Source organism: Lissotriton vulgaris, chromosome 6 (assembly GCF_964263255.1).
Source record: "Lissotriton vulgaris chromosome 6, aLisVul1.2, whole genome shotgun sequence".
Classification (NCBI taxonomy): Eukaryota; Metazoa; Chordata; class Amphibia; order Caudata; family Salamandridae; genus Lissotriton; species Lissotriton vulgaris.
Window position 1 is genome coordinate 1701342898 of NC_141694.1, and position 24870 is coordinate 1701367767.

Sequence of the window (24870 nt, forward strand, 5' to 3'; positions counted from 1 at the left end):
CGCAATGCAACAACTACAGCGTCGACATCCAAGATGCGACGGCAGTAGCTCTGACGGCGCTATGCTTCTCCGTGGATCCAAGGTGCTTTTTTCGATGTGGTGCAGTGTGACAGCTACAGTGGCGAAATCCACAATGCGACGGCAGCAGTAGCGACGGCGACGCGCTTCTTCCTCGTTGCAAGACGCTTTTCTTGATTCGGTGCAGTGCGACAACTACCGCCGCGACAACCAAGATGCGACGGCAGCAGCAGTGATGGCGACACGCTTCCTCTTCGTTGCGAGACGCTTCTCTCGATACTGTGCAATGCGTCAGATACAGCGGTGACACCCTCCTTCGGAGTTACGACAGCAGCGGCTGAGACGGCTACACGCTGCTTCCTCTTGAGTCGCGCATCTAGCTCCTTGCGACACACAGTCCCTCAGAAGGCCCAAAACAGCAGCAGGCACTTCCAAAGAACTCTGAGGAGCTGGGGTTTGAAGTCTGTTGTCCGTGAGACTTCAGCAGGAGGCAAGCTCTGTTTCAAGCCCTTGGAGATCCTTCACAAGTTGAAAATAAAGCACACAAAGTTCTTTCTCCTTTCTTTGGCAGTCAGGCAGCCACTGCAGGCCAATCCCCCAAGCAGCACTTCAGCTTAGAGATAGTCTCTCCTCAGTTTCTTCTGGTTCCACTCCTCAGAAAAGGTGTCTTCTTGTAGTCCAAAAGTGAACTAATTTCTTGTAATCAGGGTCCCAATACTTATACCCCAAAATCCTTTGTCCTCTGAAGGCAGAGGGGCCTTTGCCCAGTCCAAACCAGTTCTGGAGCACTCTGTTTACATGACTCCTCCTTTCCTTTCACAGTGCAGGGCAGAAACATCAGAGGCCACACAGGAGGTGGAGCCAGCATTGTGGAGGGAAAGCACAGCCCTGGAGCACTTTGTTGACATGATTCCTTCTCTCCTTTCACTGTGCAGGGCAGAGACATCAGCCGCACCCCAGGAGGTGGAGCCAGCATTGTGGAAGGCAGGCCCAGGCCTATTCAGGTCCCAGGTGCAACTCCTCCCTCTCATTTAGATGCAGATCTCTCTATTCGCCACTGGACTGACTAATTCTGACTAATTCTGTCTCCTGGAATCCCCCAGCCCTGTCCCCCAGCCCTGTCACTCAAAAACACCAGACAAAGAATACACAACCTAGCAGAGGCAGGCTTTGGATAGTTAGACAAGAAAATACCCTACTTTCTAAAAGTGGTATTTTCAAACACAGAATGTTAAAACCAACTTCACTAAAAGATGCATTTTATCATTCTCAGTTCAGGCATACTAAACTCAAATTTCTACCATGTTCCCTGAGTCAGTTAGGATTAAAAAAATTTAATAATCTAACTGCCCATTCTGGCCGATGGAGAACAGGTAGCCTTGCAACAGTGAAAAACGAAAATGGCTGACTTTCACTATTAGGACATGCCACACACACCAGGGCATGTCCTACCTTATACTTACAATGCACCCTGCCCTTGGGCCTACCATACGGGTGTCTGATATGAAGAAAAGGGAATGTTTAGGGACTGGCAAGTGGATGCACTTGCCCAGTCAGCATGACAGTACCAGACTAAACACAGGCTCTGCCATGGCAGACTTCAGACACACTTTTACAGGCTGCTTCTGTGGGTGGCACAACCAGTGCTGCAAGCCCACCAGCAGCAGTTGGTTTACAAGCCCTGGCACTCCTGGTGCACTGTACTAGGGTCTGACAGGTAAACCAAACTAGCCAATCATGGAACCACTGATTAATACATTAATTTACAGTAGGGAGTATTGCACTGTGGCACTGGACAGCAGTGGCACAGTGCCCAAAGCATCTAACACCAGCAAAAACACATGAGGCGACAGCAAAAATGGAAGGGAGACTGTTGGAAAACGAGGTAGCATCTGTGAGGCCTGCACAAATAACCTGACACATTTGTCCTTCACTGGGAACCAAACACCCTAGGGCAGCGCCTGACTCCCAGAGGGTAGCGTTGCAGAGCAGCCTGAAGCTTACTCAAGGGAGGTGGTGTGGGCTAGTAATCGCCATTTGCAGGTGCGCAAAAATAACTCAATAATTGATTGTCCAGTCTGTACTTTGCTTTATAAAAGTAAGAGTACATTTATTAAACCCACACACTACTCAATACTATGAACCAATTTACAAATATACAATAGCTGATGGAATTACTTTGTGACATTGCGTAAAATCACCACCCCTCCCGCAGGGTGGTGGGGTCTAGTACCACCACTCCCATGTATGCCCATCATCTTGCACCCAACGCAATTAGTTGAACATAACCTGGCGCGAGGGCCCTGCGCACTGGCACCATCCCAGTGGCGCCCCCCATCACCTCAACAAGCATTAAACAGGGGTACACCTGCCTTGGTGACCCATGACCCTGACTGAGCATCTCCTACTGACCATACAGTAGGCACCTCTACATCTTAAGGGCTAACGGTCTGGGGTCTTCACCTAAGTGCAGCAGCAAGAATACATGTTTACACACACTTTAGAATGACAGTACTTAGCACATTTGGATATCATTAAAAATGCATTGCAATTACAACCCCTAAAGGCCTCACAGATGATCACAGGATTAAGTTGTAAATACCGTCAGACACCCTAGCAAGAGTGTCTAGCCACTTAAATCCACTTGGCTTATGACATCACCTTACACCAATACTTCACATTGAACATCAGTCCCTCTAAAAGAAATAACCATTAATAAATGCATTTCGGTGCAATCACACCTCTTCACCTCCAGGGGATGCCCTTCTGCAGGCATCACCAACTTAGCCCTTCACTCCTTGACGCAATTATCAAAACACCCTCAGCTGAAGAACAAAAGTTATAGCCCAGAAAGTATTAACTGCAAGTTGAGCCCTGGAGGGGTTGATTCCTTTGAATCCCCAAGACACTTGGTGGGACTTTGCTCTTCGTGCTGTGGGGAGACTGCCCTTCTCCAGCAGCTCCCCAGCACCTTTGCACATGTAGGGTGGTGACCCCGTTTTCCTGGGGCCACTACAAGCCAAGAAAACGCCGGTTTGCCCTTGCAGGCCGGTCCTGGCCTGCAAGGCATTATGGGCCTGGTTGCATAAATGATGAGCGGCTCTCCCGCTGCTTCGGGGAGAGCCACGCTGTGGCCTCTGGCCGCATCTTGGGCCTCGGTGGGGGGCCTGGTCTCACCCGGACCCCCAGGTGAGAGGATGCAGCTCGTGGAGCCCATCCCCGGCCACTCTGCCAGTTGTTGGGGGGGCCCAGTCCCACCTGGGCCCCCGACGCCGACGTAGTTGTTCTGAGGGTCCCGGTCCCACCCGAGATTCTCGCGCGTCACCTGGGTTAGCGGGCAGCCCATGGAGTCCACCCCTGGTTGCCCCCGCCGGCTCCCCGCACGGTCAGCACTCTTCTGTGCGGCTGTGGGAGCTGGCCGAGCACTTCTGGTCTGCCTGCTACGGCGGGAAGACGTGGCCTCAGCGGTTCCATCGAGACCTCGGGGGAGTGCGGCGGCACTCCCCCAGCCTTCTCCTCATTGTCGGGGCCCGAGGATGAGATCCCGGGCCCCGGGACATCTGCGGGGGGCACGACGGCGCTCCCCCGCATCCTGCATCGGCTGGGGCCAGGGTGGACTCCTGGTGCCCCCAGGGGGCAATTTTCGTGCGGGGCGCGATGGCACTCCCCCGTCCCTTCTTCACATGGGGCATGATGGCGCCCTCGGCTTTGCTTCCTCCTAGGGCAGCCCCCGGGACTTGACCCACCCTGGGGGCATCTCTGAGACCATCGGCGGAGCCCCACGCGCTCCGTCGTCGGTCTTCTTAGGGGTCAAAGGTCACCCACCTTCCCGGGGCCATATCTCAGTCCTGGGGGTCCGATCTGCCCCTTTTCCGCGTCTTCTTGCTCCTGGTGGTGTCCCCCATCCACTGGGAGCACTCTCCTTCGCCCTCCGGGTTTCCAAGAGGGTGCATTCTGCAGGGAGCGGTCTTCACTGGCTCCCTGTGCTTCTCTTCTCCCTGCGCAGAGGCCTCTCCTTCTGCGCACCTGTCCTGGGCTCTCCTTCTGGCACTGTTAAGGGCCTGGGGGCAGTCAGGGGTGTCCTCCTTTCAACTGCCCATTTCACCATGTTCCAGCTCCTTTCGCCTCAGCAGACCACACCCCAGAGAGAGCTTCTCTTTCTGTGCAAGTACTTTTTAAAAGTTGAGTAGGGGGCTGGCAGGAGGTCTCTGTGTACTTTATGTGGGATGTGACTCCAGAGCCCTAAGACCTCTCGCACAGCTTCATGCCGCCACTGGCTTGCATGTTTTTCCAAAATTATTTTCTTTCTGGAGGAGTGTGGCTCAATGGTTAGAGCGGCAGACCCTGATGCAGAGTTCTGGCCAGGGACCAGGGTTCGATTCCCACAATGGTGGGGTCTTGGGCTCAATTTCCTCAGACCTGTTAATTCTCGCCTCGGTGCCTATTCTAATCACGGGCCCCACGTTGCAACTCTGGGCAATAGCTTGCTTAGCCTCCACACCGGCCCCAACAGCGCTAAGGATGCCTGGCTTCACCCTGGGGGTGCCCAGGAGTGGACACCTCACAGGGTAAGCCAGGAGGGGTTCCACAGCGGTATGAGTATCAGCGCCAGGAAGCCGAATAGGCGACACCGCAAGGTGACCGTCTGGTGACAGTGCGCTCTATAAGTACCATGACATTTACATTTACATTTCTTTGAATCCATTCTCAAATGTTCCATCAGTACTCTATAATCTTCTTTAAACACGTATTTCTCTTTGTTTCTCCCAAATCCACATCAGAGGTATACTGCCATTTTTCAATTTTCTAATATTCAATCTGTGCCCATCCAGGCCTCTTCAAAGAAATCGTTCATAACTATAGCCCTACCAATAGGGACTGCACCCGCGGGAGAAAGAGACTGAAAAATAAGAAAACTGAAGAAAACGTTAAGATCCACACAGTTGGCGCGACATCTAAGTTCATCGCAAGCGGACAAGCACACATTTATAAGAAAATTAACACAGAAAAGTTCATCAGCATATTTCCGTTTTTACGAGTGAACATTGCATATTATTCTAACGATGTGTTTGTTGGGTAATGTAGTTTGCACGAGAAATGGGGCACGCAGCAGGCGGGAAATTTTGGTTTGTAGCCTATCGCGAGGGTTTATAGGCTCACAGGTAGAGGGATTTAAGAGGGCGGGAGGGGAGAGGAGTAGCTAACTGGTTGAGAAAGAGAATGAGGATGGAAGGCTTTTAAACGAGCACAGCAGGTACGCTGAAGAGTGGGATGCAAGACACGTTTTACTTGTATTTAAAAGCTCCGGGAGGCCTTGGAACATTTTCAGGCAGATACGTTACTGCAGCAGGGTGAGAAGAACATAGCGCCATGGGTGGTTGGAAGTACAAATAATGTCTTTACATCGGAATAGGTTAAAAGTATGAATGGCTTTACTCTGGCGTTTTGTAGTATAGGACGGAGGGATTTAGCAAGAACACGTGGAAGGGAGGGAGAGATTCCGAGACCATCTGAGAACTGTAGTGGGTTGAAATGGGCTGTTGGAGGCTTGTTGGATCACGGTCGGGGTGGAAAAGACTGTTGTGTGGTGGAGTTAAAACAGAGGATGATGTAATGTACTAAAACTAAATGCTCTTTTTTAAAAAAGATTTTTAAAAAAAGATATATTAATGAAATCATGTTGCAGATTACACATTTCTTATGATTTGTAGCGTTAATTGTTGTGTTCATTTTAATTGTAGTAACCCCCGAAGAAGGGTATACAGCCCGAAATGCATTGGGTTTTTAAGCGAAATAAAAGACTGCTTGAGATGAACTTTTGCATTCTTCATATTCTTTGAAGAGGCCTGGATGGGCACATATTGAATATTAGAAAATTTAAAAATGGCAGTATACCTCTGATGTGGACTGGGGAGAAACAAAGAGAAATACGTGTTTAAAGAAGATTATAGAGTACTGATGGAACATTTGAGAATGGATTCAAAGAAAGAGGTCTTGGGGTCCCGCATAAAGTTTACTATTAACTTATGGCAGTTGGGCATGCCTATCACCTTTCTGCATGCAATTATACGAAGGAGAGACTTAAAAAATGAGCAATAAGAAAAAGTTGACAAAGAGGTGTGCATCCCTATATCTTTAAAAGGGAATTCTCTGTGTGTAATAACAAACAGCGACGCATCACTTCCCTGCCCCTGCTCCCTCCTTCTTGTCCAGCCTCTGGGTTTGTTCAAAATGTCGTCGTCCAGTGTCTCTGGCCACATGGCCTCTGAAACCCAACTCATTCCCCCCTCACTACCGTCACGTGGTTCAGTTGGTGCCTGGCACCCAGCGACAACAGTGGATGGATTGGCTTGTTGCTTCACCTATCTTTTCTCCTTGGAGGGAAGATCTTTGCTCAAGGAAGAAAGGGCATTAATCTAACCTGCTAGGGCCAGACCCCAGCCAGGGACTCAGAGAAATATGATATTTCTGGACAACCCAAAATCAGTACAAATATGACTTTGGACTCTGCAGAATACTTATTTTCACCTACACTACAATGGACTTTAGTGCGTGTCTGGAATCTATAGGCCTTGTGGAAGTTATTTTAGCCATGGGCCCCACATCCCCATAGGGTAATAATGAAGTGAAAACACAGTAAAACACACTGACTTTCCCTGCCATGTTCCTTCCCAGGGTATAAAGCCTATTCCATGTCACCACCCAATTCTGCATAAGTCCTGCCACACCATTCACTCTGTAGCTGCTCCTGGACTGTGCACATGCATGTACACCCGTGTCTGCATGTAACCAGCATGGTCAAGCTACGGGAACACCAGTAAAATCTCCATGCAGGCTCCTTCATTATGAGTTCACTGTGGGTGAGTCCCAGATTATGAGGCTCCCCCACAGTAAAAGCTCAACAATTAGGTGCTCAAAAAGTGAAAAATCTGGGCAGCTCCTAGTATCAGAACCACCCTCTAACAGAGACCCACGCCAATGGTGCCAGGTCTAACTGTGGGAATTACCAGACCTGTTAAAGAGCCTCTCTTAATTTATCCACATTGTCTTGAAAATGGGAAAAGTGTGTGACTTTCAAGAGTGGAGTGATCAATTTGTTTGTATGAATAGATCCAAGCCTGTAAGTAACCATGCAACATTTATAAACCTTACAAAGTAAATTTCAATAACTTAAGGGCATGGATGCCAATTAGTGATACCTAACAGTAGCCATTGCACCCCGGTTTGCCCTTTTCTTACACTGCTTGCCATTGTTACACCTGCTCTTGTGTGAAAAGTGCAGCAGGAGGAAGATAAAGTAAATAGGATTCCAAGAGCCTTACATTTTGCAGTTTTTACTCCTTACCCTTCTCAAACCACTTCGGTGTTAAGTAGGTGGATACAGAGCAATACGGGTGGGACAAGGGGTCAATTCTGTGATATCACCAGTTGATCAAGAGTGCCATATGTCATTATTGCCACCCGAGACCTTTTGATGAATTAAAGTTCATCTTTAAGAGTAACTGTCAACTGGTGCAGAGTATATGCTGAGAATCCAGTAGGGAGATCACAGTACATTTATGCAGTACATTGTTGTTAAATCTCATGGTTCATTGGGTATAAAATCATTCACTTAATTGGTGTGCATTTGGGAGCTCTAAAAGTCCCACCATTTTAGAACTACATTTTCTTACCCTTGCTCCATCTCTATCTTCATTTCTTTCTCTAACATGTTTGAAATGTTAATAAACTAAATAGTGTGTTCATATGCTCTTACCTACACATTAAAGGGGCAGTGTTTTTTGGCTTTCAGGTCCCTGGTGTGTTCAACTCGCCATATAGACAATTTCCAGATCCAATGGAGCTCCGATTACAGACAGCAAGACCCCTGAGCTCAAGGGAGCCTAAAAAGAGGGATGATTATCAAAGGGCAGCTACTTTCTCTCCCTATGCTTCTGTGATCCCTACATTCAAACCATTACCTCCGATTGGCAGCAAGAAACCTCAGGTATGTCATGAACACCACTGAAAATGTTGGCGTTTTTTCTTGTTCAGCTTCTCTTGGTACCGATTATCTATGAAAATGTCTTCAAAGAAGGTATATTCAATGAACACAGATTTACTTTATAGCAGAAAATTAGTAAAGGTTAATGAATAAAGGGCACAGTGAAATATATTAATAATTCATTTATAAAAGAAAACTTTCTAGGTCCCATTCGGGAAGCTATTTGTGTAAGCTTGGCTTACTTGTGCATATAGCCCTTTAACGATAGGGAAACACTTTTCAACTTCTGCACTTCTAGAAGGATCTACTCGTACAGAGAATATTTTTGTGTGAGTTAGTCAACTCACAGGGAACTGGAAGTGAGCTAGGATTGAGTATTCTGGAGCTGGAATGCTGGAGAGTTGGTGCACACCAAGCAACTTACAACTCCACGGGTATCCACAAATTCCTTTCCAATCCTTTCACATTGTTAAAATAGTGAGAAAAATGTTCCCAACAATGGCAGGAATATGTCCCTTTCTAGGCTCGAAAGGGGAAGCTAACACCCTAAAAAGTAATTGTGTTGTGCACCAGATTCCCTGTGGAGAAAAATAAAATATGAAAATGTCATTGAACACATGTAAGTACACTTCCTAAAGTACAATTCTGCACTGAAGGAAGTGACCTGATTAGGGCCACCCGAGTCACTCACGACTACCTCTCATCCTTTCATACTAGTGAAGAGTCGGTCGGACAGTAGAGAATACAAACCAAGATTATTTATTAGTATATGCTCGAGAGGAGCCCAGTCTGACCAGCCTCTTTAGATTGCTGCAGAAGGACTGAGCCCGCCAATATGGTAAGACATAATATACCTTTCCAGTAGCCCTAAAGACACGCCCAGACTGGAATTTTCCAGGTAGTTACTGGTCAGGGCCGGTCCTAGGCATGGGCGGTATGGGCAGATGCCCAGGGCCTCGCGCTCAGGGGGCCCTGCCGCCGGCCCCGCAGAGTAGACCGCAGAGCAGGGGGCCCGATATGAAATGCGGGAAAAGCGCTGCGCGCACTCGCGCAGGCAGTAAGACACTTAGAGGGGCCTCACATCTTCCCTTTCGCCCGGGGCCTCAGAAGGCCTAGGACCGGCTCTGTTACTGGTGAACAAAGGAGACACAGAAGGATGAGCTGCTATCCTGAGACCAGGTACATGCTATGTCAGTTTCAAGGTTACTCTGCCCATACCCGCCACTCTAAGGGTGGGAGCAGGCTTATTCTAACAAGAAAGGTATGTAGTGACAAAACAGCCTATTCATTAGTGCAGCAAAGCTCAACCTTGGAGAAATAGAAAGAAAACATTGAGGCTGCTTTCTGCAGAGGCAAACAGAATGAGACAGAAGCTTAGTTTCGGTCATGGTACAAAATAGCGGCTGAATACAAAATGGTGCAGCAAATGCTAACATAACGTGTATAATGCAACGGAAAGTCGAACAAAACATTTTCCATTCCAACAGCACTGCATAGAAAGTGCCTCTGCATTGTTCCATTTGCTTATTCACAAGTTTCCAAAGACTTAAGGCCTGACTTAGATCTTGGCAGACGAGTTACTGTGTCACAGCGGTAACGGATATCCCGTCCGCCCAAATATAAATCCCATCAGATGCAATGGGATTTATATTTTGGTGGATGGGATATCCATCACCGTTATGCCGGAGTAACCCGTCCGCCGAGATCTAAATCAAGCCCTATGTCTGGAAACCTATGGCTATCCAAGGTTTCCAGGTATAACCTTGGAAGCTTTTGTAAATCTGAAAAATACATAAATCCACACCTTTGCAAGGCTGTAAGACTTTCAGGAGGAGATTTTTCTCTTCTCTTCTGGAAATAGGACCTCTACTTATATGAGAGGGTAATCAAAAAATGACTTTATGTAAACAGTCTAGAATACAGGCCTGTGCCAATTTACTTAACCTACGAAATAGAAATATAACAACCAAAAAAGAATAACCATTAGTGTATGTTAGTGTAGAAATCCTCTTAAAATATGCTGTTTAAGTATATACTTTTCTACCTCACATGTGGCATTAATTAAGGAATTATGCTAAAAAGTTCTGCTTCTGCCGAACATTGGTCTGTGTGACGCACCCCTGATGTAATTTTTTTTTTTTTTGAATATCCGTTATTAAGGTTTCAATGCGTGGTCACAATACAAATCAAAACATTGAGTAAATGTAATGTCATCCTTTCAAATCACTATAGCAAATATAAACATCAATAATTGTATATAGGACATTGTCCCCATATCACGACCATCAATGAGGGAAGGATAAAAGAAAGAAGAAATAAAACAACAGTTCCATTTAACACTTCGTATCTGATAGTGTATCCCATCTCCATAGAGCGGTGGGCCCTCGACGGGAAGAGAAATGATGTCTAGGAACTGAGCTAAGGGTGTATTTCCCAAACAAGGGCCCATCAGGGTGTGGCAGTTGTATGCTCAGTGGGGTGTCAAAGAGTGTGTTGTCATCTGGATCGGCCATAAATGTGGCTTATAACATACGAGTGTGTCATTTAAGGACACAGCCTCGCGCATGTATGATATTCCAGCCCGCGTCTAATCATGTCTAGGAGACCCATCATCTAGAGTGGCCCCTTAAATTTAGGCAATGAAAAGTCAAAGAACTATCCCTGGAGAGGATGATTTAACGGGAAGTTATCTCACTCACTCACACTTAGTATTACGGGTAATATTTAAGTCACTGGTCACAAACTAATTTATACCGTTCACAGTCTTTTTATTAAAAACATATAGATAAAAAAAATGTCATTACAAAATCAATTCCATAATACATGTAAAATCAAGAACATATCATATTGTGCAATAAATAAAAACAATGGTAAAACATATTAATTATTATACAGAGATAAAGCAGAGAAAAAGAATACAAATTCTAAGGTGTCAACATAATCCTATCAGAATTTATCAAAAACATTGTTTAAGGAAAAATGAAGGAATAACAAGTACTTTCTATGATAAGTTAAAGAAAAATCGAAACCCCTATTCTAAAACAGCACCTGTTTTTGTTACGGATTTTGAGATTCAACAGCCCTTACAATACTTCAAACAAATTTCCCGTATTGCAATATGCCAAGTATCGAGAATTTCCTGGGCTTGAATTCTATAAAGCAAAAAGCGTCGACGCGTTTCGGTGTATCAGCCCTTGGAAATTGGCACACCTTCCTCAGGACAGTTCGGAATTGTTTGGGGTTAAAAACATATATCCTTCCTGTGTATTAGAAAAGGATCAATCAATACATGGAGACTTTTGTAATTCAATGTTCGAGGCATGTAGGCTGCTGAATTCATATCTGTGCATAGATTGCCGCCTAGTGTTTGGTCCGGATGATTGTACATTGTTGTCCTGGAAGAGTCTTCGAAGTATCACGAGATAGGGGGCTCCTCCCCTGGACTACAGTGCGCATGGGCATCCTCTCCATCCCCAGATTGTTTTTTTCCGCCATTGGGTTCGGATGTACTTTCTCTACTCCAGATCGGAAACTTTGTTATAACTCTTTACTAAGGCCAAAAGGCCTTCGGGGCATCGGTATTGTCTCGTTCGGTGCCTGTTTTTCTCCAGTTCTTCGAACCGGACGTCGAAGGCAGTTTTTGACTTTCGACACCAAAGGCCCAAACTACGACGACGATGGAACGGAGCCCGTTCAAACGATGCCCCGTCTGCAATTCGAAATACCCTCACATTGATGTGCACCCAGTGTGCAATAAATGTTTATCCCCGGACCACGACGAGGCCAGCTGTATGGCCTGCTCGAAGTTCCGGTCCAAGAAGACTCTTCGAGTTCGACGCGCAGCAAGTCAGTCGGCTCAGAAGTAGGCGCCCGAGCCGGTCAACATCTTCGAGGCCGGTGACGAAGAAGGCGCCGACGAAGAAGATCCTGACGAGCAGTCGGACCCAGCGTCAGAGCATGACTCCAACTTCGATGTGGACGAAGAGGATGAGGACTACGTCCATGAAGAAGACGTCGTCGAGGTAGGGGACGACTCCAGTGATGAGCCAGGCCCAACAGCAGTAGCGGGGCCTACTACTGACAATACGCTCCCTATGGCTCAGGTCGAGGCATCGCCGGAAGGCCTTACCCAAGATCTTACTCCACATTCTATAGCCCCGCGTCCAGGCCCAGCTAAGAATACTTCAAAGGAGCCATCGGTCGGTCTTTCTAAATCGGAACTGAAACCTACAGAGCCAAAACCAAAACCGAAACTACTAAAAGTGGTCGTCGGATTGACGTCGACGCCAGTCAAGTCGAAGACTGTCTGCAACCCTTCGGGGTCGAAAGGGGGCGCCGCCTCGAAGACCGGGGCGCCGAAGCCGGGCTCTACAGTCAAGCACGTCACCTCGACGCAGTCGGCGTCGATGTCGATGACCAAGCATGGCGACAAGACCAAAGGTCTCCAGACCAAAAAGGCTGTTGAGCCAAAGATTTCAGCGTTCAAACCGCTACTGGGCAAAGCTCTCGAGTCGAAGACCAAAGCCGACCCGAAGCAGAGGCTGCATCGAAGCCCAAGGCCGTGCATGCTACGCACCATGAGCTCGAGTCGACGCAAGGAATCAAGCATGCTAGTGAGTCGCCGAAGCAGCTCGGATCAAACACTACGGCAAGTTTTAAGAAGGTCGGCCCGTCCACAGGCCACCCTCCAATTAAATACGGTCTGCCAACGGCAGCTCGAGCCAAGCATCTCGAGCACCACAAAGGCACCGACCCATCCAAGACAGTGTCCGCGCCTTCGAAGTCCAACCCTGAGGGGGTTGTGTTCCAAGAACCATCGTACGACAACCAGTCGAAACTCTTCATCGACTCGGAATCGGGCAGGCTCACCATCCATAAACGGAAGATCGCACCTGAACATGCCTTGGAGGCGTATAAAATCCCTCTTAAACGGAAAAAAGACTTGGACACCTCACCAGTTCTCTTTGAACATGTTGAGAACTATTCACAACAAATGGCATATTCTCCAGCGCAAAGCGAGGAGGACGTGGGTGATGAATACGGTCAGGCGGCCTTCACTTATCAGACTGACACTGATCAGGAAGAACCTCCGCAATGGACTGATGCTGTTGACCCTGATGATCCACAAGCTGCACCGGACACTCAGTCTTACAATGTCAAAACCTCGCCTACTGAAGACACGGCGGCGTTTAACGCTTTGATAGAAAGGGCAGCCCTCAACCATGATGTGGAAACGCGCGCAGAACCTGTGGAAGAAGATTTCTTATTTGATACTTTCTCCACCTCTGAAAGATCGACAAACTGTGGCAGCACTCCATGACGCTCATCCTGGTTGCTCCAACGTGGGCACGGCAGGCTTGGTACACCACGTTCCTGGAACTTTCAGTGGTGCCTCACCAACAGCTGCGCCTCACGCCCAGTCTCCTTACTCAGAGCCATGGAGACATTCAGCACCCAGATCGGCAATAGTTGAGCCTGGCGATTTGGCTCCTGAGGTCATAGAGTTTGGCTACCTCAACTTGCCCCCTGACTGTATGAATATCATCAAGGAGGCAAGGCGACCTACAACTGGGGCGTGCTATGCAGCCAAATGGAAATGTTTTGTCATCTACTGTTCCAACAATGACATTAATCCGCTAGATGCGTCCACGCAAAACTTCATATGTTACTTGCTGCATCTATATCAATGCAATCTAGCGTATAGTTCCATTAGGATACATTTGGCCGCCATGGCAGCTTATCTTCGAAACAGACAGCATCTTTCCCTCTTCAGAGTGCCTACCATTAAAGCCTTCTTGGAAGGCCTCAAAAGAGTGATCCCTCCCAGACACCCTCCTTCGCCTGTCTGGAATCTAAACATCGTTCTCACCAGGCTCATGGGGCCACCCTTTGAGCCTCTTCATTCTTGTGAGATACAGTTTCTTACATGGAAAGTGGCTTTTCTGATAGCCATCACATCGCTACGAAGAGTCAGTGAGCTTCAAGCCCTGACAATTCAAGAGCCCTTCCTACAAATTCATGCTAATATGGTAGTGCTGCGCACCAACCCCAAATTCATGCCTAAGGTAATCTCGCAGTTCCACATTAATCAAACCATAGAACTGCCGGTTTTCTTTCAAAACCCAGATTCAGTGGCAGACTGGGCACTGCACACCTTAGATGTCAAAAGAGCTCTCCTGTATTACATCGACAGGACAAAAGACTTTAGAAAGACTAAACAACTGTTTGTTGCCTTCTCTCCACAACACAAAGGCAACCCTACTTCCAAATCAGGTATAGCCAGATGGATTGTTAAATGCATACAAATCTGTTATCGAAAGGCTAAACACACTTTAACAGTTCCCCCAAGAGCGCATTCCACACGCAAGCTAGGGGCATCCATGGCTTTCCTAGATAACATTCCTCTAGAGGATATATGTAGAGCAGCCACATGGACCACCATACATACATTTACCAAACACTACTGCGTAGATGTACACTCCAAACAGCAAGCTGCTGTAGGACAGGCTGTTCTCAGAACTCTCTTTCAGACTGCTGCAGCTGGCACGGGTAACCGCCGCTAAGGAGGTAACTGCTATTTATTCTATGCACAGATATGAATTCAGCAGTCCACATGCCTCAAACGGAATATGCTACTTACCAGTATGCATCTGTTCTTGGCATGTAGGGCTGCTAACATTCATATCGGCCGCCCTCCTCCCCGGTGCCTGTCGCAGCTGTAGCACTCAGAATCATTTTCAGGCATGGTCATCACTTTCAGTATTACACTCCATCTCTGCCACAATGGCGAAAAATAATCTGGGGATGGAGAGGATGCCCACTGTAGTCCAGGGGAGGAGCCACCTATCTTGTGATACTTCGAAGACTCTTCCAGGACAACAATGTGCAATCATCCGGACCCAACACTAGGCGGCGATTTATGCACAGATATGAATGTCAGCAGCCCTACATGCCAAGAACATATGCATACTGGTAAGTAGCATATTCCATTGATTTCATTTTCTTATCTAGGTTGGGTATTAATCCTAAGCATAAGATTGTACATATGCATTATGGACACATCTGCGTTCAACAAAACATTATATATTCTGATGTTACATAATTGATAACAGAGATTTCCCCTCATGGTATGGTCTTTAGCTAGATTACTACTCCCTCCGTTATAATGTAGTTGGTGACCAGTTTTGTTCCCACTCAGTCACACCACTCGCTCAACATTACTGACCTTACGTTAAGGATCTGAATCTTTTCTATTGAATTTTGACCGTTTCCTCGCCCAACTGGACCTTAGACTCGATCTATCGGTGGGAATTGCGAAGAGTCTAATGGTAAAGTATACAGGAATATGTATTACCGAATCATAGGCTCTCCGTGTTTCAGTTTACATACACAAATATCTATTCACACTTGTAACTCAGAAAATATTAAATGTGAATGTGTATTACCGTTAGGGGTATTCACTTGCCCTTACGTCTCTGAAATTGCCCTCTGGATCTGGGGACTTTTAATTGTTATCTTGATCAGTTGTATACATGGAGCCCCTACAAGGGATAATACGAATATACATCTTTGTAGAGATTTAGGATTTTCAAATTTCCATATGTCTTAGCTATTGGCACAGTCGTGTACATACCTCAAGATGTATAGGGTGTTCCCTTCCCCATGGTTGTCTTTCTTTTGTATAGCTCCCACTCGCCTCTGGATAACGGGTAGTGGGTTGTAGTTGCTCGGGGGAAGTAAATTACAGTTTGTTGCCCTTTCCGTTTGTTTCTTTTGTCGTATTTATGGTTCATCTAATTAGCTATTTATTTCACCTCCCACTACGGTATTACTCCTGATGTTATGTATTTTAACCCTATTCTCAGTGTCCAGCTAAAGAGACCTCATTGTTGTCACTTATTTTTCTATTGTTTTAATCTTTTTAGTCAGTATATTCACACTCGATTTCTTACTATTGCCCCTCTTTGAAATACTTAGGCAAAAAGATCCCTTATGCTTGATCTCAGACCTTCAAAGCTAGAGTATTCAGGCATCTATGGCCCCCCTCTCTCTTTGCTTCTGAGTCATCCTGTTCGTTCTATAGTCCGGGCATGATATTGACTTTGCGATAGGCACGGACTCGACTATAAGTGAACCCTTGCTACATAGGGTTTTTTTTAATTACCGATCCCTGCCGCTTACCTTAGCTATTTTCCAGTCACGGGCAGCCACGGGTACGTCCAATTGTGTGTTCTTCTCTGCTGGTTAGGACGCCGTTTACTTTCCGTATATATACGCCCTTGCCCTTTTTGTTTATCGTTCTCAGCTGTGATTTTTCTTGCGTAGAACGCGCATGCGTAGAGGCATTACTATATCCCAATGTGCGTGGGCGCCATCACTTAGTGGTGTAGTTCATATTGAACATAATTAGATATTAGATAAGAAAAGATAGCGGAGCATAGTTTAAAAACATATCTTTTCCGGGTATATGATTCTCTCCTTTTGATTAATTAAATCCCCAATCTAATATAAATATTGGTTTTCGTTTTTTAAATTACGAATATCGTGTCTGGCATACGTGTAAACCTTCCTATCCCGTTTATTTGGACAATCTCATAAGCGCTAATACCCTTTGAGAGTAATTATAGAATTTATTGGCATAATTTTATTTGGACTATCAAATCGTATCTGTCCGTTTTCATTTCACAACTTCTATCATTTCGGTACAATAGACATGCGCTATTTGTTATTGATGAGTTTAAGTAACGGTGTCTTACGCACTATTGTGAGCGTCTCCTGATGTTTAAGCGTTAACCTATTTCCACGCTTTCTCATGATATTGTTGGTCCATATATATGTCCCTAGATGCATATTAGTTTCGTTAGTTCAGTTATCCTGCCTTTATTTTATATTTCTATTATTTGAATCACATATTAGTTCATGGGTAATATTATAATCTTATTCCTTATCTTAATACATTTTTGATTGTTGTAATTTGCACTCCTGGCCTATCTTTCTATAGCCCCTCCTATTCTAAGATTTAAGTACAATATGGGGTTATACAGCATTATGGGCTATCTGACGATACAGGGATTATAATGTCATGAGCAATTCCATGTGTGATGATATTATGCTATACATACATACTTCCTAAATCAGAAAGTCCCAATCTTCTCTGGTGTTCAACCCCTTTTTAATGGTATCACATTTTATGATGTACCACTGTTCTTGGTGTTTACGTTTTTTTAAACTATTGCCCATTCTTGTTTGTTCTTTGATTTTTTCCAATACTATCCATTTTATATCTGTCTCATTGTGCTTCTTTTCTTTCCAGTGGTTTACAAGGGGGGCATTCTCTTTGTTCAATCTGATGGCTGATTTGTGCTCTCCTATTCGTACCCTCAGTTCTCTGCCTGTTTCGCCTATATAACCCTGGCCGCAGGGGCATAGGATTAGATATATCAAATTTTTGCTTCTGCAGTATTTAGTGTATTTATCTTGTGGGTAACTCCATTCAGACATATTTCCTTTGTTACTAAGCATGAGTCACATACACTGCTCGAGCCACATTTGTGGTTTCCTACTGCCTTCGTGCCAGTAAGGGTTTTTTGTCCTCCTATTGCGTCCTCTCTGTAGGTGTGTACCAGAGTGGAACGCAATTTTATATTTTTTCTATAGGCATATAATGGCCTAGGGAGTTTAGTTTCCATTCCTTCATTTAAAAATTTCCAATTGTGATTGATTACGTTCTTTATCTGGTTAGCAATTCCCGAGATTTGGCTAACCATGACAATTTTATCCAAGGTTGCATCCTTCTCTTTTTTGTCTAACAGACTTTCTCTTTTGTAGTATCGGGCTCTTTTAAATGAATTATTGACAAGTTTCTTTGGGTATCACCTATCCATAAACTTTTATTTGGCGACTTCGGCATGTTTATAGAAATCATCTAAGGAGGTACAATTCCTCCTTAGTTGGTGAAACTCTCCGAAAGGGATGTTATCTTTCTGACTCTTTGGATGATAGCTGTTATAGTGTAGGACCGTATTCCGGTCCGTTTTCTTTTTAAACAATTCTACAGCTAGCAAATTATTGTCTGCCTTAATACTAATATCTAAAAAGTATACTTTACTGTTACTGTATGACGCTGTGAACTTTAGGTTTTCATCCCCTAGGTTGATCCAAATTAAGAATTCTTTTAAAACTTGTTCGGGTCCTGACCAAATGAAAAAAATTTCATCTATGAATCTTACCAAATTTTTAATGTTCTCGTAGAAGGGGCTAATTTCATTGTATATGTGCCTTTCGTCAAATATACTCACATAGATGCATGCCAAGCTAGGTGCGAAAGTTGCGCCCATACTGGTACCTTTGCGTTGGATGTAAAGATCTTTTTTGAAAAGAAAGATGTTATTCAATAGTACCATCGATACACACTGGACTATAAAGTCCTTGTCTGCACCCACTATTTCAGTCTCTTCAAGGAGTGTTCTAATGTCACTTATTGTATCTTAAATTTAGGTGCAGGTATTGCGAACCATTTAGAGGACAAAAGTAATATGTTCTACAAAGTGTATTCCAAACAAGTTAACCAATGTGTCCGTTAATAAAAGCGCAGAGACACCACTAACTAGTTCAACTGGAGGGGGGAAAAACATGTATAAAGACGGAAAACGAAAAAGGCCAATATCAAAGAAAATGAGAGAGAAAAAAGAAAACAGAATCCAAAGAAAAGTCAGAAAAAGGTGAACAAGCAGGCGGTCTGTTCATGCGTGTCTACTGGTGTATTTTGCTAATCCCAAATGTGGGAATTATGGTGTGGGGGCAGTGATATGCGCAACATCAGTACTGTGACACAGGTCATGGGTATCGGGCCCTGCATGCTGGGGGCGGGTCGGAGACATCTGTTAAAGGTATATGAGTAGCAACATGTAACGTGGGCATGGCATTCCTTTTGTATTCTGAGACCAAATATCCTCTTATATTCGCACAGCTCTCCCTCCCGTTCGCTCTCCAGGTTGTGTTCTGTGAGGTGGGCGCCTAGGTGACTCCCTGGTCAAGACACTCCTGATGGAAGGATTTCAAAGTGTCATCCCAGAGCTGCACTATTGGGAAAGCCCTCAATCTCGCCGTTTCCTCTCTGTAAAGGGTGGTACTTTCCGCCACCGCCCAGTTATTGAAGGAGGTGCGTCAATGCCTGACGTGTGGTGGGTCCCTGCTTTTCCAATGCTTGGTGAGAAGTCTCTTGGCTGTAATAAGTCCCAAATACCAAAATCTAGCATGTACTTTACTATGCTTCATTCTTTTGTATAAGCCAAGCAAGCATGCCTCCCATGTGTGCGGTAGTTCTACACCAACCCCTTTTGTCAGCAGCGTTGTTACATTGTGCCAATATGTTAATATACTGGGACAGGTCAAGAGCATATGAAGGATATTCGCACCCGCCAGAGAGCATCGTGGGCATATGGATGTATCAATTGCGAAGTGTTGGTTAATTTTGTCTGGTGACAAATATGCTCGGTGTAATACGTAAAATTAGATTTTTTTGAAGCGTGAATTTCGCGGGATATTGGCGGGCCCCTCCAGTATCCTTGCCCATTCCTTATCTGTCCAGTCTCTGCCTCTGTCCGCTGCCCATTTGTCTCTCAGTGGTTGGAGGGTGCTCAGCGTGTGTAACAACAATGCCTGAGCTAACCAATGGATCACGTGGGATCCATTCCCCATAACGTGCAAATATTGCACCAGTAAATGTGTCGGCAATTCCTCGTATATATCGCCCCAGGCCTTCGTATACATGCATAATAGAGATGCATGTAGTTGGACTTGCCCTACAGGCAAGCCAGCGTGTCAAATGGGAGTAGAGCGCCATCTGCGACAGCTCGGCCATCGTGTCCACCCCGGCTTGTGTCCACCTTACCAGTGCAGTCATTGTCAAGACCCCTCCATCTCTTGGAGTGCCCAACAGTGGGAGGGCCGGGGCATTGGGCGCCACCGCTCACGTGAGTCGCAAGCCAAGCATATAGCACTTGGAGGCCACTGCTAAGTGTATTTGTGTCGGGCAAGGTGTCCTGGTTAGGGGGTGGAACAATGTATGGATCTGAGTATGGGTCAGAGTTAAGGCGTCGGAGGTCGTGTCATCTAGATGCTTCCCACTCAATCATCCAACCACCCATTGTAACTGTGCCGCTAAGTAATAAAGTTCCTGATTGGGGACCACTAGTCCCCCAGCGGCCACCGGTGCATAAAGTTTCGTCAACGCCACTCGGGGCCTGCCGGTGTTCCAAATGAGAGCTCTGACCATGGTTTTTAGTTCTCGAAAGATGCGGGTCGGGACATACACTGGTATGTTAGAATAATAATATAGTAGCCTTGGTAATACTATCATTTTCGGCAGGGTTACCCGACTGGGTACATTGAGGGGGAGCGTTTTCCAAAGGCCATTGCGCCTGCAAGGAGGAAATGGCCCTGACCAGATTATCCTCTAATATATCCGTGTGGGATCTGTAAATGTGGACACCCAGGTATCGGAACGTGGTAGGGTGCCAGGTTAGCCGCGCTCTATCAAGTCGCACCTCGCATTTCTGCATGTCCGGGCTGAAGGAGTACATCCCAGACTTGCCCCAGTTGACCCTGAGCCCTAGAGGGCCGCAAAGGTGCGGAAGGTGTCTGTCAGTGTTTGCGGCACCCAGGTTAGATCCTTGACATATAAAAGTAGATTGTCTGCATATAAGGAGACTGTATGTATTCCGTCCACTAATGGGATCCCCCAATCCGCTCCCGCTTTTCTTAATAGTTCTGCAAGCAGCTCCATTGCCAATGAGAATAGCAATGGCGACAGGGGACAACCCTGCCTAGTACCCCTCCAGACCCCGATAGCATCGGACAGCAATCCACCAGTGCGAACCCTTACTGTGGGTGTCTGGAACAGCAAGTTGACCATATCTATAAAATTATCCCCGAGCTCATATTTCCGCAATACAGCCCCAAGGTTGGGCCACTCTACTGAATCAAAGGCTTTTTCTAGATCAAGCACTAAGCATCCCGACCTTGGCCATTGTTGCACAGCATATTCTTGGACTCTAAATAACCGGCGGATATTATACGAAGTGCTCCGTGTGGGTACAAAACCATTCTGGTCGACGTGCACCACCGTGGGTATTAAGGGAGCCAGCCTTTGTGCCAAAGTAGACGCCAATATTTTAAAGTCAGTGTTTAAGAGAGCTGGTGGTCGATACGAACCCAGTTGCATGCTGTCTCTGCCCGGTTTCAGGAGGAAAATAAGGGTGGCCTTATTTAGCGTAAGGGGGAGGGAGGAATCTGTCAGGATTCACCGAGTAGCCACTGTAGCTTCCTCAAGACTGTTGGTCAGCTCCCTGTCCTGGCCCCGTTCTGCACGATCTAATGTGTGGTTTCCTTGTTCCTCTGGCAGACTGAGAGATTCCAGAGGTAATCCGAGTCATTGAACTAAAGAACTGTTAAGACTGTAAATAGTTCCCCTTCCTAAGATGGCCGCTCAATGTGCCATTTACTGTACTCGATAGATGCGCCCTCTAGTGGACTTCAGGAAGGCGCGCGCTCCTAACTGCGCACTTCAACGAAGATTCTGTTCGAGAAGCTTGTTCTTGTCGCTGCTCCGCGTCAACAATTCATGACGGGAGAATAACAGCAATTATCAAAGACGTTCTAAGTATCATAGTACTAGAGTTTTCATAGACTTTCATGAGAGAAACCCTTGTCGTGCGCTCTCACTGCTCAGAGAGGCACCTCGGTCAGACGAAGTTTCCCAGCCGCTGTCCCCGAGCTTTGACAGCTGTCATCCAAATATCCTACAGATTCTGCAGGAGAAGACGAGTGTCGAGGAGGACTTGTTCTGACACGACGTAGTTGAGTATTCCGCTGAAGAGAATCTTGAACTCTACAAGTAAGGCGTTACATCTCCTCGTCAAGTCAGCAAATATCCAAACTGTATTGCTTCCACTCGCATTTCCCCACTGGACATTCCCCCTTGCGTTTTTTCCTTGCCTTTCCTCCCTCTTGTACCTTCCTTTATCCTTTTTGCGTGCTTCAGAGATTCAGTGAACTTTTGCTCGCACTTCTGACCCGAGGATATCTCTGCACAGAACCCCAAGACAAAGTCTGACGAAGAACTTCACAGGTACAATTCAGGTTGATAGAGAGAGGGAGGGCAAGAGTAGGAATATCTGGGGGAGAAATACTAATGTTCGTATATGTCTTCACTGCAGGAAGTTCAGTCAGATAACATTCCTAAATATAGAAGAGAGGCAAATACCTGGGCAGAAACTGGTAGGACAAGTTTCATTTATCATTTACGAATAGTCAGCACAGTGTAAGAAGGTTTGTGGTATATTCTCTCTCTCCCCCTTCTGTGTATTAGGCACCTACAGAAACGACGGCGAGACGAATAGCAGTCGCTGGAAGTAGGGTGCCAGTCGAAGTACAGGTATTCTCTTCTCTGTCCACTTCCCCTTTCCCTGCTGCTGGTGGTCTTGCTCTTGAAGCGAGGGTACCGGTGGAAGGGTGATCGGGACATTCGTCAGTACTGCCCCTGCGAAGCGTTGGAGCACCTGGATATCGTGACAGAATCCTCTATTGCTGTCCTATACACTCGTATCAGCTCCGGGATTAGCAGATCCAAGTAGGCCTTAAAGAATTCTGCTGGCAATCCATCCGGTCCTGGGGACTTGCCATTGGAGAGCGCGGCTATGACCACGCGGAGCTCCTCGGGCGCAATGGGTGCTTTCAGGTCTCTGCGCTGGGCATCTCCCATTGACGGTAGGGGTATGTCTGTGAGGAATTTAGTAATGTCAGGAAGGGGAACTTGCAGTTGGGAGCGATATAGTGTACGGTAGAGGGTAATAAAAGCCGCGTGTATCTCACCCTGCGTGTATAGTATGTCGTCCTGACTGGTTTGTATTGCCGTTACCGGTGCCGTACGGTCCTCGCGACTGATCAGCCAGGTCAATAGCTTACCGGATTTATCCCTCATGTGGTGAGTGCGTGCTGAGTGTGCTGCGGAGTTAAGGCAGCGCAACATGTCCAACAACCGCCCACTGACCTGACCCACCTCACCCGCCATCTTGAGGGAGGTAAGGGTTGCGGTCTAGTGGTTTGAATCCCCCCGCCCTCTTAGCATACTTAAGGGGCGGAGTCGCGGCGTTTTGGCAAAACTTTTACTTGTTAAATGCTCTCTCCTGAGGCGGAAGCCGGGGGATCCTCTCTCTATCCTTTCTACTACTCAGAGAAAATTGTAAATTGTCTGACCACCTAGCGCATATTTTAAACGTGTAGATATTTTACTGTGCAGTGCGAGACTGCTTCGCTTGAGGCGCGAACCCAGGCTCCTCCTGGCTACAGCGCTGCCGTCTCCAGGCGCTCACACGTGACCTGACCCACCTCACCCGCCATCTTGAGGGAGGTAAGGGTTGCGGTCTAGTGGTTTGAATCCCCCCACCCTCCCCGCCCCTCCACATGTATAAAAACACAGGACCATCCCGTCCGCGCAGCGGGCAGGCGCAGCGGGCGCGCCGGCGGCGTGCCGAAGGCGCGCCAGAGGCAATCCCGTCTGCGCCCGTCCGCGCCGGGCCCAGGGCCACAACCCCTGCCCGACTGGCGCCAAACATCACCCGGACCTATACCCAAAATCGCCTATTGACACTCCGGCCACCACCTAACACTTGTTGAGTAAGGATAGACCCCTCTGTAGTCCCCATCGACCTTGCCACATATTGCTCCCATTGTACCTGCACAATACCTATACAATTACCCCTTGCCAATACTAATCAAGCAAGGAACGGAAAAGAGGACGTTACTATAATTGCCTTGATTAATGCCCGCTCACTTTGTAAGCACAGGCAGGAGATTGCAGACCTTATAACTGATTTCAAATTGGATATTCTGTTTGTCACAGAAACGTGGACAGATGAATCATCAGAGCCAGATCTGGCAATTGCAGTACCTGAGGGATATAAAGCCTACCGCCAGGATAGAGTCAGAAAAAAAGGAGGTGGACTGGCTATAATAGCCAGAGATCGATTTCTTGTTAGAACGAACCCTATTCCTTCCACCTCCTGTGAAGCCATGCAGTTTGCCATTAAGTTATCACCCCTTTTTAACTTTAAAGGAATACTGATATATCGCCCCCCTGGAACGAAAACAGTATTCCTAACCAACATTAACACCACTATGGAATCAGTTGCCACTGAAAGTGCGTTCACTGTCCTAGGTGACCTGAACTTTCATCTGGACCAAGGTCACCTAACAGACACTGCTACTCTAATTTCCAACATGGAAACGCTGGGGTTAAAACAATGGGTTACTTCCCCTACCCACTCAGCCGGCCATACCTTGGATGCCATATTTTCCAACGTTGAAGGTCTACAGATAACCAATATCCTACCCATGCCGTGGACAGACCATCACGCAATATTTTCTAAACTTACCTTCAACACCCTTCCTAATAAAAAATCTACTTCAACATCTCAAAAACATTTTAAAGACTGGAAAATATAAATCAGGACGACCTTAGATCAAATCTGGACTGTACTCGCCCAATGTTGTCTACCGACCCCAATTCTGCACTACTTCAATTTCAGACCTGGTTGGGCCAGGCTACGAATCAACTAGCTCCTACTAAAGTATTACCTAGAAACAGAGCTAAACCCACTGCCCCATGGTACACTGAGGAATTAAGGTTACATAAACAAATTAACCGGAACAAGGACAGGCACTGGAGGAAAACCTATGACACAACCAGCAAAATGAGCTACAAGGAATCACTGGCACTCTATAAAGCTATGATTACAAAGGCAAAAAAAGCATTTTATTTAGACCAAATCCAAAAAGCTAAAAACTCAAGTAGACGACTGTACCAA

General features: G+C 46.4%; 1 protein-coding gene across 1 annotated transcript in view; it reads left to right on the forward strand.

The window, feature by feature from the left end:
- Positions 1-24870, forward strand: part of SPATA17 (spermatogenesis associated 17) — an 895854-nt gene that overhangs the window by 547702 nt on the left and 323282 nt on the right. The window contains exon 7 of the mRNA XM_086925466.1: positions 7811-8005. Coding sequence (XP_086781592.1) covers positions 7811-8005 — 195 coding nt within the window. The remainder of the gene's footprint in view (positions 1-7810; positions 8006-24870) is intronic.